At 46.7% G+C, this 17,933-nt stretch overlaps 1 protein-coding gene across 4 annotated transcripts in view; it reads left to right on the forward strand.

The window, feature by feature from the left end:
• Window positions 1–17,933, forward strand: part of LOC116946465 (CUB and sushi domain-containing protein 3-like) — a 692,643-nt gene that overhangs the window by 460,810 nt on the left and 213,900 nt on the right. For all 4 annotated transcript variants that reach the window (XM_032961364.2, XM_032961362.2, XM_032961363.2 and 1 more), the window contains exons 11-16: window positions 7,199–7,302; window positions 7,717–7,829; window positions 9,102–9,284; window positions 10,112–10,438; window positions 14,155–14,349; window positions 16,420–16,558. In XM_032961364.2, the coding sequence (XP_032817255.2) occupies window positions 7,199–7,302; window positions 7,717–7,829; window positions 9,102–9,284; window positions 10,112–10,438; window positions 14,155–14,349; window positions 16,420–16,558 (1,061 nt within the window). The remainder of the gene's footprint in view (window positions 1–7,198; window positions 7,303–7,716; window positions 7,830–9,101; window positions 9,285–10,111; window positions 10,439–14,154; window positions 14,350–16,419; window positions 16,559–17,933) is intronic.

Here is a 17,933-nt window from a genome sequence, read left to right on the forward strand (position 1 = left end):
GCAAGCACAGCAGTATCTCAAGGCAGTGTGCATGTGGATTTTGAGGGGTGATATAGGGGGGCGGGTGGACGGAGATATAAGAGGGCGATTTTTTTTTGTCATAAGATGAAGACAGCGTTTTGAGAGTGGCGACTGCTGGGACAGAGAGAGACAGTCAAGAGTAGCAATGCAGCGTGGGTTGCCACTAATGAGGCGGGGGGAGAGGGGAATATGTGAAGGTTATATATTATTGAACTTCTTTCGCACCGTACGAAGCCAACCGTGCTAATCGGAGGTGCGGGGGGGGGACATCAAACTAAACACAACAAGTAGCTGTGAGGCAACAGAGAGGGAAGGCGTTGAGGCAATGAGTGCCCTGGACTTGGGGCCTAGACCAGAGGAGGAGGAATAAACAAGAGATGCATGTCTCTGTTCGCTAATAAAGAACTCTTGCCGATATTATGTTTGCACACTTTGTGCATATTTTTTTAAAAACAATATTTTGGCGCACAACCAACGACTTTAAAGTGTTATGATTCTGATGTGAGATTGCAAGACGGCCGTGTTTTAGCACTCGAGCTTAACATTGCACTGGACGCTTTCGATGCCAACTTCTTACATTGTTCATCGGCTACCCAACACCAGGCTATTACTGTTTTGAATATATCGTGATGTGTCAGAAAATGGTAGCATTTACACAGGGACCTACTGTGCCACGGTGGCGAGATTTAAATTCCCTCGCCTGGTTCAATCCCGACCCTGACTCCTGTATGTTTGGAGTTTGCGTGTCTTTCTCCCTGTGGTCGCTTGGATTTTTCTCCGAGTCCTCCGGGTTTTCCCGCCACAATTAGAAACATGCATTTAGAGTGTTTAGCTCCTTTACAGTTCCACATGATAAGCCGCTTCATTGAGCTATCATTTGTGGCCAGGTCGCTTCTGAAAGAGAGCTATACAGCTCAGTGGGCCTTACCTGGTAAAATAAAAAATAGTTTAGTTTAGTTTTAGCTGATCTGTATACCTAATGGTTGCTGATAATCTGCGAAATTATCTACTGGACATTTCTACAAAAGAGCCTCATAGCTGAATGGATTCCACCAGTCTTCATACAAATTATGATTTTGATTAAACAAAGAAAGGGCTTCTCGGATGCCACCTCAACCAATGGAAGAGCAGCAGGTACATTTTGCAGATGATCAGCCACCACCAGTACGTGTACAGATCAGCTGCACAGTCGGTCCCCTGTGTAAAGGCTCACACTTTCCGCTAAATATTCCAGAAGATGTTCAAACTTTAACTTGCCTCCCCCACCCCGTAATGTCGTGTGGATGCACCGGTGACGGGTCGCGGCCATGTTGGCAATTACAAGCCGCGCAGAAATTTCTCTGACTTGTCTTTATTGTTGGGCTGCACCGGACCACGCCTTCCAATCACTCCAGCGCATGTGTTAACATCATGACCCATTCATGTAATGAATCCACGTAATTAAATGGCTAACCGAAGGGGCCATTTAAGTGAATGCCTGGGACAGAAAAGTCATAGAAGGCATCTGGCTCATCAGCCCACGCCTGCATCCCTCCGCAGATGTTCATCCGTTGTGTAGGGCAGAGGTAACCGTCGCTATTCCTCACCTCCTTTCCTCGGAGCGGTGAGCCCACACCATCCTGCAACTCGCGCCCTCCCGGACCTTACGGCCATGCTTGCAGGTCTCCATTATTTATTCAGCAGAAGAACCCCCTCCCCCGTGGTTTCTTTCTCTCCTGAAGAGGAAGTTCCACCCCTCTTGGTAACAGGAGCCAAATCGTTCCAGTGGATCTGCAGGTGGTTACCAACCGAGCCCCCTGAATATCATTATTCCATCTCCAGTGAGCGTTTAGAACATTTCAAGTTGCCAGCAATACTCAAGGGAGGCGTTACAAGCCCCACGCACCGAATATAGAGCTCCCATTGGCCACTGTGGTGGGTGTCACATTCCTACCTGAATTGGAACTTTCTACATAATTATCTGACTACTCCGGCAGTGGCTTCACCACCCCGTGACTTGTGTCAATGGCTTCTCGGACTACAAGGTGGTCTGTGTCGTGTATGTCTGTGCGTGCGTGCGTGAATGTAGCGCGGAGCGGTGGTGTAGCGGTTCGCGTGCTGCGCTAAGAACTTGACGAGACGAGTTCGATTCCCGCTCAAGGCCAACACCAGTGACAATTGTCTGAACCGGTCATGGGCCTCCCCTAGGTCGACTTAGCCTCAAATAAGTACCTGGTGCGGTATGTAAACATCACCACCGGGGAAACAAAGGCGGCCGGGCGTGGTGTTGGCCACCCTCCCCCTTGTGTGCCGTTCCGGCCTGCTTAGGTGCTCGATTGCAGGATTTTCCCCAACAGCCTGTTAAAGCTATACGGGGGATCTTTGTCTTTGTATGTTGGTAGTGGGCAACACTGCAAGGTGGCACAGTGGAGAGCACAGGTGGTCCAGCTGCCTGTCTTCTCAGCAGGTTAATCCATGAAATGTCTGCCTTAGTTTCACCTAAAAAGTGCATGTATTCCCCTTGGTGAATATTGGAACACGGGCAAACGGTTGCAATGCAGTGCTTCAAGTTAAGGGAAAGTGTTAGACGCAGGCGGTGTAATAAAACGTGAATATGTGGCAGGTCTAAATTATATTGATCCATATGTACCTTGCACTTACAAATGATTGACGTGTGGATGCCATGGTATTTATTTATTCAGTTAAGAGGTACGATTTTTTTGGGGGTGGGGGGTTCTTATTTCAAAAGAGTTGTCCAACTTTGACACAGCGGCACGCACGATTAGTGATGCATTGCATCCACTGGCCCCTGCTTTGGTGCACTGGCTGACACCTCTCACAGCCTGTCAAGCGTTCTGCCTGTCGTAGCAGCAGCAGCAGCAGCAGCGGCGGCAACGGCAAGTCAACATCTGTTGAGGCTGATTGGTAAATGCCAATCTGGCTGACAGTGCTAATGTGACACGTGCCAGAATATCCAGCGATATAAACGGAGACGATTTAATATGAAATGAGTTCTGTAATGCAGGGCAGTACCATACACGCACCGATATAGATTATTTTCCGTCTGTGTCCTTAAATTCCCAGTGCGGGCGATGTTCACATGGCATAGCAGGGGTCCCAACGAGATTTGGGTCGTGAGTCATGGAGCTGACTCGCATCTTTGGCATCTCTTGAATGCGGTACCTGCCCTCGGGTCGAGCAGTTCGTTGTATCGGCACTTTTACCATCGTGAGGCTATTAGAGTATATATTCTGGTTCTGCACTCTTAAATTAGGTAGTAAAATAATCTCTAAGGTTGTATGATGAGAGCAGCTGAGATAAATCAGGAGTGTCATGTTTGTTTGCCTCTGCCATGTTACAAGGCAACACAGTAGCCAATGTGGAGCTCATCAACACGCGCTCGCTGCCCGTAAACCCCTTGGCTGCCGAGATCCACCAGGCATCGCCAATGCCTCCATTTGTTCCGCCACCATTCCCCAACCACTGGAGATGCCGCCGCCATCATCGCTGACATCCCGAGGAACTCTCCACGCCGGGCCAACTCGCCCCACCTCAGTCCCTGTGTAGTGAGCGACTTCCAAGACGCGTCGTGTCGAGGGCTTCTTCTTATTTATTCTCACACTGGGCACAACACACAGGCCGATACACACACACATTATACACATATATATACACACACACATATATACACACACACACATCTCCTCTCACTGGGCACAACACTGGGTAATATATATACGTCTCTAGCTACGCACAGCCAAGCTCCCTTCATAGTCCCATCGCCTACATCCAACCACACAGCTGACTGACTGGCGTGACGATGACGGCGATGGGATCTTCCATGCGGCCGGACGACGGAGAGAGATGACGGCGAGCAGCGACGCAGCCAGGACCCGGGACCCCACAACAACCCGGAACCCTCGGGTCCATCCCCCTTATATACCTCTCGGTGAGGCCAGGCCCCGCCTCTGGCCACGCCCCGCCTCTGGCCACGCCCCGCCTCTGGCCACGCCCCCTTCCAGAACCTTCGAGCAGGTTCCCGGACCTTCCCGACTAACCCCACCTTTTACCTTTAACCCAGATACGCCCCCCCCCCCTACTGATTAGTTGTTACATCACCTTGCCCACAGCCGTGATGACCCTTCCAGGCCGACAGGTGGCACCCTGTCATTACACCTGTAACCCGCTGCTGCGTCCACAGCAGCCCTCGGCCTCCCTCCTCGACTCCGTCCGTTTGCCCAGTGTGAACAACTCAGTTTAACACGTCGGCTTTCGTGACCAATAGCATCCATAGTATAGGTTTTGTTTATATTTACGTGATCTAACCCAAAAAATATATATAATGGATGTGAACAACTCGCCCGCCGATGTCTCTGGAAAAAAAAAAGTCAAACTCGGGAATGGCAACCCTAAAGTCTTACTTCGCACCCCCGGCTACCTTGTCCTGCTGCCGCCTGCCACTCTGCCTGTCACTATAAACGTCACTTCAATCACCCGCAACCTAACGAGAGTGTTTTTCATTTCATCCTTGATGCTCTGTCAACCCAAACTCATTCCTCGCTGCCTTCCCACCCTGGCCACCCCCTCGACGTGACCATCCTCTCCAGTGTCCCTGTCTCATCCCGAAGAATCCCCCTAAGCTCGTGGTTCTTCACCTTTACTGCCAGCCTTGGTTTGATGATACATAGTAGTTGAATTTACGTGCCTGTACTTAATTTGTGTTTCGATTAATTGCCTTCTAATAAAATCTGGCCATATCTCGCACCCCCAGGGGGTGCGTGTTGCAGCTCTGGTTAAGAACCACTGCCTTAAGCTCTCAAGGCAACTTGCTACTTGCTGCTGTTGCTGTCATTCCCATTGGGGTTTCCTGTCTGTACCTGTGGCTTCTTCACTGTGAACACAAATCCCATGTCCTGCTCAAACGATCGTTGGGGTTATTTGACCACACGCCGTACCACGCCGCCGGTCAGTGCGGCTTGGCCCTGTGCACCCGTAACCCGCACACCACACCCCTTGCCTGACAACCCGGTTTGTTTCACGGAAGTCGCCCGTCCGAGCACACCCCCAGCGCCGTGTATCTTCCCACGTCTCTTGTGCCATTGGGGTGGGGGCCCGGCTCCGGGTGGGGGGTCGGCACCACCGCTCGTCCCTTTTGGCGCCACCCAAAGTTCACTCTCCTTATCGGCGGATCGCTGTTATGATGGCCCCCCCAGCCCCCCACATATTGCCAAACCCACAGGATAGCAGTGGATCGATGAAGGGGCCTACGTTGACGGCATGATGCTGCGTCGCAAGCACGGGTTGACACCGTGTGGCTGCACCGCCAGCTCAAGGATTGGGGCCAAATAATTTCCCCGCGTTCAAATGGTTTAAAGGAATAATTATTGTGCTTAAATAGCGCAGCACGCGTTTACAGAAAAAAATGTTTACCACGATTGCGTTAACCAACTTCAGCTGTGTCACACGTTGTGTGACTTTGTGACTTGCGACATACTGGAGGCTAGGTAAATATTTTATGCTCATCTGGTATTTGTGATGTTTCTATTTCCACAATGGCAGTTAATTATGTAATCAATGCTAATTAGCTCTCAACTTGATAGCTTGTCATTTATTTATTTAACAGTTGCTTTGTGCTAGATCGCCGATACTGGAGTAGGTTAGATTTAAATAACACGCGCGTGCCATGCATTTAAAATCAAATGCTAGTTTTAATAAATGATACCGGCAGCACGTTCTCAAACAACTTTGATATTGGATCAATTATTTAAATTCCACACGGTGGTAGATATCACAGAGCGTGACCTTGAGGACCATCTTTTCTGGGCGGTTATTGCGGTCACACGCGTGACAAGTCGGGGCAGACCTCCCAACATTTGCTGAGCACGTGGCGCGGCTCGCCCCCTGCCTAGCCTCGGGCATCTTCACCGCCCCCTGACAAGGGGGCCACACCGCCTCTCCTGGGACCACAGTCGAAGGACCAAAGGCAAAGATTCCCCGTGTAGCCTGCAGCAGACTGTTGGGGCAAGTGCCGTTGGCGAGTAGCACCTATGAAGGCCGGCACGGTACGGGAGGGGGTGGGTGGCCCAACACCACGTCCGGCCGCTTTTGTCTCCCCAGTGGCGATGTTTACACACCAAACCGGGTACTCATTTGAGGCTGAGTCGACCTAGGGAAGGCCCAGGACCGATTCAGATAATCGTCGCTGGTGTTGGTCGTGAGCAGGAATCTAACTCGGGTCGCCGGGTTCGTAGCGCGGCTCGCTGACTGTTGCGCTACCGCTCCCCGCTCAATCGAGCGCCACGCCAGGACCCGCATGCAACTGTTTGCCCCATTGCAAAATAAATACGCAGGCGACGCAGGGCCCGTGACCCGAGTGTGGTGTTCTGAGTGCACCACGGTTTCACCGAAGGCCGCGGGGCGGATAGTTGTGCAGCTTTGTTATACTGCCACTGCACATGCGCAATACGATATCCTACCACGCGCGGGAGAGCGTTGTCAGATTTCTGTTGTTTACGGTTTCACCGAAGGCCGCGGGGCGGATAGTTGTGCAGCTTTGTTATACTGCCACTGCACATGCGCAATACGATATCCTACCACGCGCGGGAGAGCGTTGTCAGATTTCTGTTGTTTATATTGCTCCGGTATTTTTCATCATTTATTTATTTCAGTAATCTGACCAGCTTACCCCAATTCCCCAGCTTCGCGAGGATTTACAATACAATCTTGTTCTCCTATAACGCGGTAGTAGTTGCGTTCACCGCGTTATGGAAAAATAATGAATAAAATAGGGTGAAGCACAGTCCGCGATAACACGGGAGACGCGTGCGCTGGCCGAACAAAGACTGAGGCATATGGGTAGCATCTAAAAGCATCCAGCAGCATCCCGCCTTGTGCGATGCTACGCCGAGGCAGCCGTACGACCGCTTAGTCCTACTCGTGTGACGTAGTCCCGTTATATCCAATTCGCATCCGCGTTAAAAAAATGTGTTCCCTCGTACATTCATCGCGTTATATCCAATTTGTGTGATGAAAACTACGCGTGATAGGAGAACAGGCTCTATTTCACAAAGCTAAACTATATCAAACCAATGTAACCTGCAAGCACACTTCAAGCGTAATACAGTATTTCTATGTTTCCCGAGGTTTCAGTGCGACTCGATGTGCTTGAAGTTTCCGCCTTCTGCCCTACTTGTCTCAGGTTATCCAACTCCAGTTTGAAGAATTCGATTTGGAGAAAGGTTACGATTCGTTGGTCATCGGAGATGGAGATGAGCCGGGGGATCCCAGATCCGTTCTCAACGTGTAAGACCTCGCCAACGCATGAACGTTCACCGGAGCCGCGCTCTGCAAAGTATTTACAACCAACGTCAAAACTTTACCTTTAAAAAATTGAAGTTGGTACATCCACACATTTGGTCTTGAGGTGGAATGGTCCAGAGTACACAATTACAAATGAAAAACTTTTCCAATAACAATAAGACGTGTTATTTTCATACCGTGTCATTTCTTGCAAATTACTTCTCAAAAACGCTGTCGAATGTGCGATGCGTACAGTGCCGCTTTGGCACTTTGAGATTCCGCAACGTATAATTGCATATCCTTGTCTGCATAAATAATGTTCCAGACACAATATTGAAATGTATACTTGTGTGTGTGTGTGTGTGGTACTATTCTATGAGTTAACGACGTGCATTATGTCTCTGTGTTCAATCCCAGTCTTTCAGGAGGCGAAGTACCTGACCTTATAGTGAGCATTAGCGGTCACCTGTGGATATATTTGCAGACGGATGAAACTATTGGCTCACTGGGCTTTAAGATTAATTATCAAGGTAAGTACATTGGGAATGTTTTACCCGTTGTTCACTGTACGTCTGGATGTTGACATTTCAGAACAAATTGCATTCTCATGTCCAGACAGTATTCTCGGTGGTGAGATGTTATCTCCCTCTCCTGGTATACAGGAGGACGTGGGTTCAAATCTCAACCTTTACGCCTTCATATTTGGAGTTTGCATGTCCTCTCTGTCCCCGTGGTCGCGTGGATTTGTCTTTGGGGCCTCCTGTTTTTCCATCCGCATTTAGAAATATGCGTTTCTAGAATTTGGCTGCTATAAATTTTCACGTGATGATAAACCCACTTTGTTGAGCTATCATTTGTAGCGAAGTCGCTTCGGAAAGAGAGCTGTAACGCTCAGTGGGCCTTACCTGGCAAAATAAAATTGTTCATTCGTCATTTGTTTCAACTTAATATTAGCCGTTAAAATAACTTGTACAATGGTACACGCTAACCAACTCTTTTTGAGGTTAGCAACTTCATGTTACCTTCAACATTTTTTGAGGACATATATGTACTATGTTACATACATGGCCTGAAAGGGGACTTGGATTACCGCTGTACAGTCAATGTGGCCTCTTCCTAGCGAGCTGCTATCAGTGCCCGAGTCTCAATGTGCACCACTTTATAGCGCTTGGTACAACAACAAAGTGCTGGAATAATTAATTACAGATGTGCATATATTAGCGAGAGGGTGGCAGCGTAGTGGTAACACGTGTGCCTCGCGGCAAGAAGGGCCTGGACTTGATTCTCGAATTGGGTGCCTTTCTCTCCCCGTGTTCCACATGGGTTTACTCCCACAGCAGAAACAAACACACGACGTTACCGATGTTTGGGAAAAAAAAACCTCACCTGTGAAATACTCAATCGGCATTACACACAGCAACATCTCTTCCGGTGAAAACTTGGCAAGAGCCTCCTCTGAAATGAGGCTGGACTCAGCCAGGCTTTTCTAGGTAAACCAAAAAATAAAATTAATTGAGCCCAAGTATCAAGGTGAGGTGGCAAGTGTGAGATATTCATGACTTTTGCTGCCAGTGAGAGACAGAGAACTTGAGGGAGGAATTGGTAGCAGGTGAAACTCAAAAATTGCTGCATTGTGATGCGCACATTGCTCTCATTGTGCAACGAATGCAGGAATGATTATGAACAGGTTCTTGAAGGTAATCTTCCTTCGCACCGTACGTAGCCAACCGTGCAAATGGGAGGTGCGGGGGAAACTTGTTTGAGCGGTTGTTTCAGGGGTGAAACTCTCGTTTGCTTTGCAGAAATTGAGAAGGGCACCTGTGGAGACCCCGGAACTCCGGCCTACGGGCGACGAGAGGGCTCGTCCTTTGTGCACGACGACCGGCTGACGTTCGAGTGCCACCCGGCGTTTGAGCTGGTGGGAGAGAAGAGCATTGCCTGTCAGAGCAATAACCAATGGACAGCCAACATGCCCAAGTGCATATGTACGTTTCAAGTTAACTTTGCGGTCGATTCCAAATGCCCACTGTATTTGAAGTATTTTTAACAGTGATTTTTATAGGGACCTGTGGTGTTAAGTGCAGCCTCCAACTCTAATCCGCGGTCTCTCTCTGGCCTCTATTGACGTGCAACGTAGAAGCGCAATTGCCTGAAACGTCACCTGTGATATATATTTTTTAACTTGCACGCACACGAATGTGTTAAGTTTTTATTTTATTTTAAGTAGACATTATATTCTTAGCTCTTTCGGTAAAGTCACGTTGAAGGGAAACAATAAAATAATAAAAAATATATAAAACAATAAAAATTCTCACGACGTTTCGACCATAACACAAACGGTTATCATCAGGTGTGTTTTATATATATTTTATTATTTTATTGTTTCCCTTCAACGTGACTTTACCGAAAGAGCTAAGAATATGAATTACTGCAGTCACGAAAGCTTTAAATCAAAATTCAGACATATTATACTTTTGATTTAAAGCTTTCGTGACTGCAGTAATTCATATTATTAGTTATTTCGGTAAAGTCACGTTGAAGGGAAACAATAAAATAATAAAATATATATAAAACAATAAAAATTCTCACGACGTTTCGACACACCTGATGACGACCGTTTGTGTTATGGTCGAAACGTCGTGAGAATTTTTTATTGTTTTATATATATTTTATTATTTTATTGTTTCCCTTCAACGTGACTTTACCGAAAGAACTAAGAATATATTATACTTTGTTTATTTTAATCCTGTACGCAGGTCAAGGATTGTGTAGGTGACCTATGAAATCCACTACTCCATTTCTCACCTTTCAGTTTCGTGCTTCTTCAACTACACCGCACCGGTTGGCATCGTACTTTCCCCCAACTACCCGGACGGTTACGGTGGACACCTCAACTGCGTCTGGCTCATCATCACCGAGCCCAACAGCCGCGTCCACATCACGTTCAACGACTTCGACGTGGAGACCCCGTTCGACTTCTTGACCGTCCGCGATGGCGAGGAGGAGGAGGGCGACATCCTGGGCACGTTCACGGGGAGCGCCGTCCCGACGCACCTGTCCAGCAGCGGGCACGTCGCACGCCTCGAGTTCCACACGGACCACTCCATGTCCGGCCGTGGCTTCAACATCACCTACAACAGTGAGTTTGATCGCTCATGCGCTCAGTCTTTGTCGGGACCCCCTCTTCCTCTTTGCTCATGACCTGTCAAGTTATTTTAACTGTTTGATTTTACATTATAGATTTTCTTTTTTGGGTTAGATTGCGGACATATAATTGTGTTGTTAAACCCACCACAACCCAACACAGCCAATTAGTAAGGTTTGTCACGTAAAAAAAAACTTGCTCAATTCATTACTAGTTCAGCACACCTGTGTGTTGGAGAGTAAACCCATAACATTTACAAATCAAGTACGACTTTTTTTACAAGGTAAGGCCCATTGGGCTATATATATTAAAAAAAAGATTCAGACGCAACCTAGCTATCACAAATGATAGCTCCACGATGTTACTTATCATCAGGTTGAAATATAGAGCAGCCTAATACTCAAAACACGCGTTGATTCGAAATGTGGAGGGAAAAACCACAGGCCCGAAGGCAAATCCACGCGACCATTGGGAGAACATGTAAACTCCAAATATGCAGGCATCAGGGTCGGGATCAAACACACAACCTCCTGCATACCAGGCCGGGTAGTTAACATCTCGCCACCGTGGCGCCCACAAGCACCTTCATTTGCATGGCTGGCAATCGGAGCCATGTACTGATCACTTTGGGGTGTGAAAGCAATGTCCTTTTGGCTCCTATATGATGTCACATGGTTTTTGCACTATCTAGTTCATGACTGTACCAGTGTCATTTCCATTTGGTATGGATACAATGGGAGGTTGACCGAGGCCCTGGGTGCAGTGCATGAATGTCCCTCTACTTGTAGACCACACTATGTATGGTGATACTTGTAGACCACACTTTGTATGGTGATACTTGTAGACCACACTATGTATGGTGATACTTGTAGACCACACTTTATATGCTGACACGTTGCCTCTGGGATATTCTCCACCCTCCTGCATGGCACACCATCACTGGCCATGAATCTACCACAAGCGAACGTCACCGACATTGTTGCTGCCCACTCCAGCAGCAGCGCCACTTACGACACCGGCTGGCGATTATTGGCTAGACGTGAATGTGGCAGCTTGATTTTTTTTGGTGGGACAAACTCTGCTAGCTGTTCAAGTTTCATCACAAATGTCAATGAAGAGCACTTGCGGTGATGTTGCGCACACCCTCGCGTGGAACGAGGCGAAACCGTTTCCAAGGTGCAGGATAGCGGCTCGCATTGTAGCGTCCCCCCCACAGTTTGGCTCTTGAGACACGCACGGCAATCGTGCATACCGGGGTCAATAGTGCCAGCGTCAGTTGTACCGGGGTCAATCGTGCGTACCGGGGTCGTCGTCCCAATTTTCCGAAATTTGTCAAATGAACAGTGAAATTATGCAATTTAAATATTGTTAAACAGCAGTCCTTCGGATAAAGTTTTTAATCTGTTCCACGAAAACTACTGTGAACCGAAATGATTGTTAATCGAATATAGGAATTACATGAGTGTGCAAGAGAGCTGTTTCCACTGCCATAACAGAAGACGTTATAATGTAAACAAAGCCAGTCGAGATCTAAACGCTCATAAATGGGAGTCACTGATTGGCTGAGGGCGTGGCTCAACCCCACTTCCGGTGCGCTCGGATTAGCCGAAATTCGGCGCCCGCGTGAATAACGTAAACACGTGAGCGTTCATCAGAGTGTTAACGTTAAGTCGAAACCGTGGGGTCCTTTGGGAGGCGAAACATTAACCGAAAAAAGCATTAACCGAAAAGACGTTAACCGATGTCACTTAAACAGGGAACTAGGGTACATAGCAATCATCGGCTACCTGCTGCGAAAAGTTGGCAGGAATATCTTGAAAAAAGTGAGGTCTTGAGATTCGGTGGAGCTTTCCTGGAGTCAACAAGCTTAAATAACACAAAACAACCAGTGAGAAAACTTAGCAAGGCCTGCCTTTGCTGACTGGCCGATAGGACACAACCGGATTGGCCAATCACGATGGGACCCAATCTTAATTGGATCGCTATCGTATGCACCATCGGCGGGCGGGGGCTGCTATTCTGAAACCAAACTGACCAAGCACCCCACAGTGGCCAAGATAAAAAAAATAGCAACCCTCTTCACTTCCAACTACCCACTGTTGCTTCTTTCTCAATTCAGCCGCCAGTGGCGATTTGTAATGCGGTCACCGAGCGGCTTGAGTCACACCAAGCATTAGGAATGCATTGTTTCGCACTGCGTTTTATTTACATACGTGAGATAACGTAATGAGCTACGCAGCTTGTGGCTTAATTTCACTGGCAGTACATTTCCACGTCCGGACGTAGCATTGCACACACGCGCGCGCACACACACACGTTGGTGGGTATTACATTTCCAAGAGCCACATTATTCAAGCCGCTGCATGAAAATGTGAAAGTGCCTCCATAATGAATAGCGGTTACAGTATTTTAAAATGTGTGGCCCTTCAGGAGATATACGAAGTACATATATTTCCCAACCGACACATTTATAGAAATCTCAAAACATTAAGAACCTTGAGCATTTTCTAATTATGAAGTAAGTGCGGTAACATTTTTTTTTGTTGCTGGCATTTACTTTGTATAAGAATACGGGCGAGTGCATCGGTTAATGCAGTCGCACTCACAATTCACACCATGTTGGGTCAGGCAAGGCGGAGTCAGGGGGGCGGTACTCGGTAGAAACAAAATTCAACAAAGGGGGTCACAATAGCCAAAAAAGAGGGGTTCAGAGCCACTGGCTTAGTGAACGGTCAGAAAAAAAACATCAGTAGCCTGGGGCAGTACCCCCATCGCTCGAAGCGACGCTGCCCTGTGGGCAACGGTTAACGGCTGGGGAACTGACAGAGGTGAAGCGTGCCCGCTGGTGGGAGGGGGGTGGTTGGGGCAGTCCGCCGACGAGCTGGAACAATTAAATGAGCTCGTCCACCCACCGATGTTGCAAGGTGGAACTGTTGCATTGCGGGGATCGTGAGGCTGTTGCGTGGATCGGGTGGAGGCTTTTATTCCAGCAGGTGGGACGGATCGATCGCTACTGATGGTGACGGCAGCAACGTTGGGATTGTGGGCCCATTCATGGGTGATTTAAAGGCCCCGTTAGAATTTTCGCTCTTGGCATTTGGAAAGGGTGATACTTTGACATTATTTAAAACGACCCCTTGCTCGTGATTTAAGACTCCCAGTGTGTACTTACGTTCTACGCACTGTATTGATGTAACGTAACATTTTATGGCTAACCCCCAGTTATCCATGGAGGGATTAACCAGGTTGTTGATTCACCGTTTTTGGGGAAAAAAAGTGATATCTTTAAGTGACTGGTTTAATTATTAACTGCTCCTCGCTTGTACTCAGGAGATCACAAATGTCCTCGAGTAAACCGATTACTTTAAGAAACATTAAAAACCGACACACTTTACGTCTACACACACGCGAAACGTCGGCAAACAATAATGTTAAACAATGATGAGTGAACGCTTAAATCCTATCGTACTTATGTTTTGCATTGTTTGTGTTTTTATTGTATATGGGCAAAATGTCCCCCAATCACCCCGAATAATACGGAGTTGACTTTGTTTTTAGCTGTCTTTTTTACAGTTACATTTCAATTGATATGACCATTGATAAATGACCATTATCGTGTATGAATACATCTCAATATGAATACAAACGGAGATAAATCTGCTGTTTTTTCTTTGTTCCTCCTGGAATGCTTCACATTTGATTCACTGCAGCCTTTGGTTACAACGAATGCCACGACCCTGGAATCCCCATCAACAGCCGCCGTTTTGGAGACAGCTTTACACTTGGCAAGTCCGTCTTCTTTGTGTGCGAGAACGGATTCATGCGGACACAGGGCTACGAGAGCATCACCTGTGTGCTGCAGGACGGGAATATACACTGGAGCTCAACCATACCCAAGTGTGAAGGTAATTTTGTGCTTCGTTAGACACTTGGCTTTCACCAAAATTCCTCCTTCCCTAATGTGCGAATGTCACATTTACATGCTCGAAATCAGAGACCGGCATACGGATGTGAAACTGAGAGTCGTGCTGGAATGGAGTTCTCGCCTTATTTTCAAAATTGCATTCTCTACGGCCCTCCTCTGTCGCCGAGAGGATTTCCATTGCGGACCGTAAATTAATCCTGAATTAATTGTAAACGGGGACTTTTTCTGAGCAAAAAAAAAATGCTCGTAAAAAAAGTTGTTGGGTTCCACATCAAAATGTCTGTGACTTCCTAATTTTTACGTTTATTACCACGATGTTCGAAGTGACTTAAAGGGCGATTCGCCCGCTTGCCATTTGGGATTACCACGATGTTCGAAGTGACTTAAAGGGCGATTCGCCCGCTTGCCATTTGGGAAGGCTGACTTTTGGAGAAGGACTCATCACTCGACATTTACGCTTCCTCTCGTAACGGGCTCTTGATGTCTACGATTCCTGTGCGGCCAATTCAAAGGGTTAAAAAGAGCAATTTGAAGTGAAAGTTTTTATGCAAATCCTGCTGGGTAAAAAAAGCACGGCGCTCAATGTGGCGTTTAAACACGAGGACTTTGGAAGCAGCAGGACTTCGTTTGCGAAAAGATAATTGAGCATCTCTGTAGAATTATCTTGACCCTCGTAATATTTCCAGTCTGTAAATAACTATTGAGTTTTAACTCAATCTGGAAGTCTCATATGTAGGTAACTCTTTATGAGATGTCTCTTCATGTACAGCATCTGCATGTCCTTGAAGGTGTCATAAAGAGCGCTCCTTGTGCATTGTCGGCCCCTTATAAAACATTCACACTCTTCAGAGTTTTCTTCAGCACATAGTTATTGTTCTCATGTAACCGTTCTTCGCAAGTAAGAAACACATTTTGCATTTGTAAATTGTCATCTCTCCTGTTAATCGTCTGTTAAACTGGATAGTTGACTCTTACAATACACTATATGCATAACACAATATATAACGACTACATGAAATATGTCAAGGCTTAAGTTAAAGTTGTTACGGTATATCTTTAATAGATATTTTAAAACCATTATATCGCAACTTTGTCACGTTACGTAGCCGCACTTGAAGCGTTTAGCGACTCGGCAATCGCGTTACACAACAACGATGCTGTCTCCCTCTCGGCGGCCCCCTGTGATGCGCGCCCGTCGTGTCCCCTGTACGGCGTCTCCCGTCAAGTCCGTCCGTGCCGTGTCGTTGTGCGCGTCCGTGCCGTGTCGTTGTGCGTGTCCGTGCCGTGTCATTGTGCGCGCGAGGCCGCGCTTAGCAGCCACCTCCATCGGTGTTTGCGGTTCCGCGTGGAGGCGCTGCGATCGGTGGGACAAGATTCCATCACGCCCGACATACTTTGGAGGGGCCTCTGCGACACATTGCATTGAAGTCGCTGAAAAGTTCCCGTGTATTGCCACGTACAAAAAAATAATAACATTCTGAATTTATTTTTGGAAGCCGTGTACATAAATAATGGCCGCGTGTTTCAGCAGCATGATGCCGCTGGCATGGCAAGTGATTTTATTGTACAGGCATTTTGTTGTCAACTCTCATGTTATCTATTCTAAATAAAATGTTTATTTATAAGCAGCTGTTGATAATATACTGTAAATTAACAGCGGTTTGTTCACGAATGCAATGTGGTATGCTTTGATTGCATAACGTCTTTCTGGTATAAAATAGGATCGAGATGTCAATGGATTCATCCTGTATTTCAGATAGAGGTGATTTTTTTTATTCAACAAAAGTGGAAGCGCATGAATTCATTTGAAACTTCTCATCCATGGGACTTTAAATAATTCAACAATGGGAGGGGGGAAAATAATAAGAATGAATGCTTCTTTGTAAATCATAGACAGTGATTTATGTGCGTAGCCTTATTTCTGATATTGGTGTGAGGTTATTTAAATAAAATGCCAAGGCGATGATTGAAGGTGAAGGGACAACATTTTGCTGTTGAGATATTGCCGTGAGTGGCGTGCTAAAGCTCTTGACGTGAATCATTATTCCAGCTCCCTGCGGAAGTCATCTGACGGCGCCCAGTGGCACCATCTTTTCCCCCGGATGGCCGAGCTCCTACAAGGACTCCCTCACTTGTGAATGGGTCATAGAGGTGAACAAAGGGAATGCCATAAAAATTACATTCCAGAGGTAAGTCCATTCCATTTTTATATCCAGTATAACGTTTAGTCATTATTAATCCCATTTTTTTTTCTATTCCCAAGGCCATGTATAATTGAAAGTTTTAATGCAATGCTGTATATGCGTATGCCCTTTGCAGATTTTTATTTCACAAGTAATGCGTAACAGTGTGGTTTAATTTACTTTACCAGCGCAAGAATGCACCGGACTCTTTTAGGGCCATTTTTCTTTTGTCGGTAATGTTTTTTCTTCGTTCAGATTCGTGATGAGAAATTTTCCGCCTTACTATCAGCAACGGGGACACTCGCCACGAAGTGTGTTTCAGCCCCTTCGTCAGCACAGGAACGTTGCCCTGCGCCGTCACGTGGTGCGATCGCGTGCATTCTTTGAATGCGTTAGATTTTAACGTAAGCCGTAAACTTCAAATGGAATGGAGACGATTTAGGCAACACTTTTTTTGGTGTGAAACATTCTTCGGGCTCCGTGGATGCTTCTTCCAAAATGATAATAACACCCCATTTCTTTCTGTCAGCTTGATTTATAACGTAAATATTTTTTTGCACAAATTTATATTTTTCCAATCTGAAGTGTACCAACATGCTATAGGGATGGCAGAGGAAGGGGCGAACGTCTTCCGAGCCCTTTGCTTTACACATCCTTTTGGCACAGTTTTTTGTTATCCTTTCATGCTGGTTTTAAATTGTGAAACGTCACGAGTTCTCGTAATACATATTTAAATGAACCTACGTGTTAAATTAGGGTTTGGTAAAACATGAAGTGCATTGGGTAGTAGACGTCATACCAAGCAGGCCAAGGCCTCAGGCGTGATGTTAACTACCTCCCCCGGTATACAGGAGGTCGTGGGTTCGATCCCGACTCTGACGCCTCTATATTTGGAGTTTGTGTGTCTCTCTCCCCATGGTCGCGTGAATTTTTCTGTGGGTCCTCCAGTTTTTCCCTCCACATTTAGAAAGAACATGCGTTTAGAGCATTTGGCTGCAATACATTTCCACCCAATGATAAGCCACTTCCTTGAGCTATCTTTTGTGATAGCCAGCTCGCTTCTGAAAAGAGCTACATAGCTCAGTGGGCTTTAGCTGGTAAAATAAAAAAAAATAGTTTAATAGTTTCCAAATCAGAATCTGTATTTATCCTGGAGAAACCCGATGAGCTATAAAGCGCCTTTTCACAGATGTCCAGTAGAGGCACGGGGTAAAAACGTTACAACAGCACAAAAACACGATAGCAGTGCAAAATACTAGAAAGGTAAACAAATCACCAAAACACGTACATTGGGTTGCTCGTGGAGGCACACCAGAGAGGTAATTTGAATCGGTCCTCATGCTCAGGCAGCACAACTCAGGGTCATTCATATCGGAGTCAA

Source organism: Petromyzon marinus, chromosome 27, assembly GCF_048934315.1.
Source record: "Petromyzon marinus isolate PM22_M1 ecotype Great Lakes invasive population chromosome 27, UKy_Petmar_22M1.pri1.0, whole genome shotgun sequence".
Classification (NCBI taxonomy): Eukaryota; Metazoa; Chordata; class Hyperoartia; order Petromyzontiformes; family Petromyzontidae; genus Petromyzon; species Petromyzon marinus.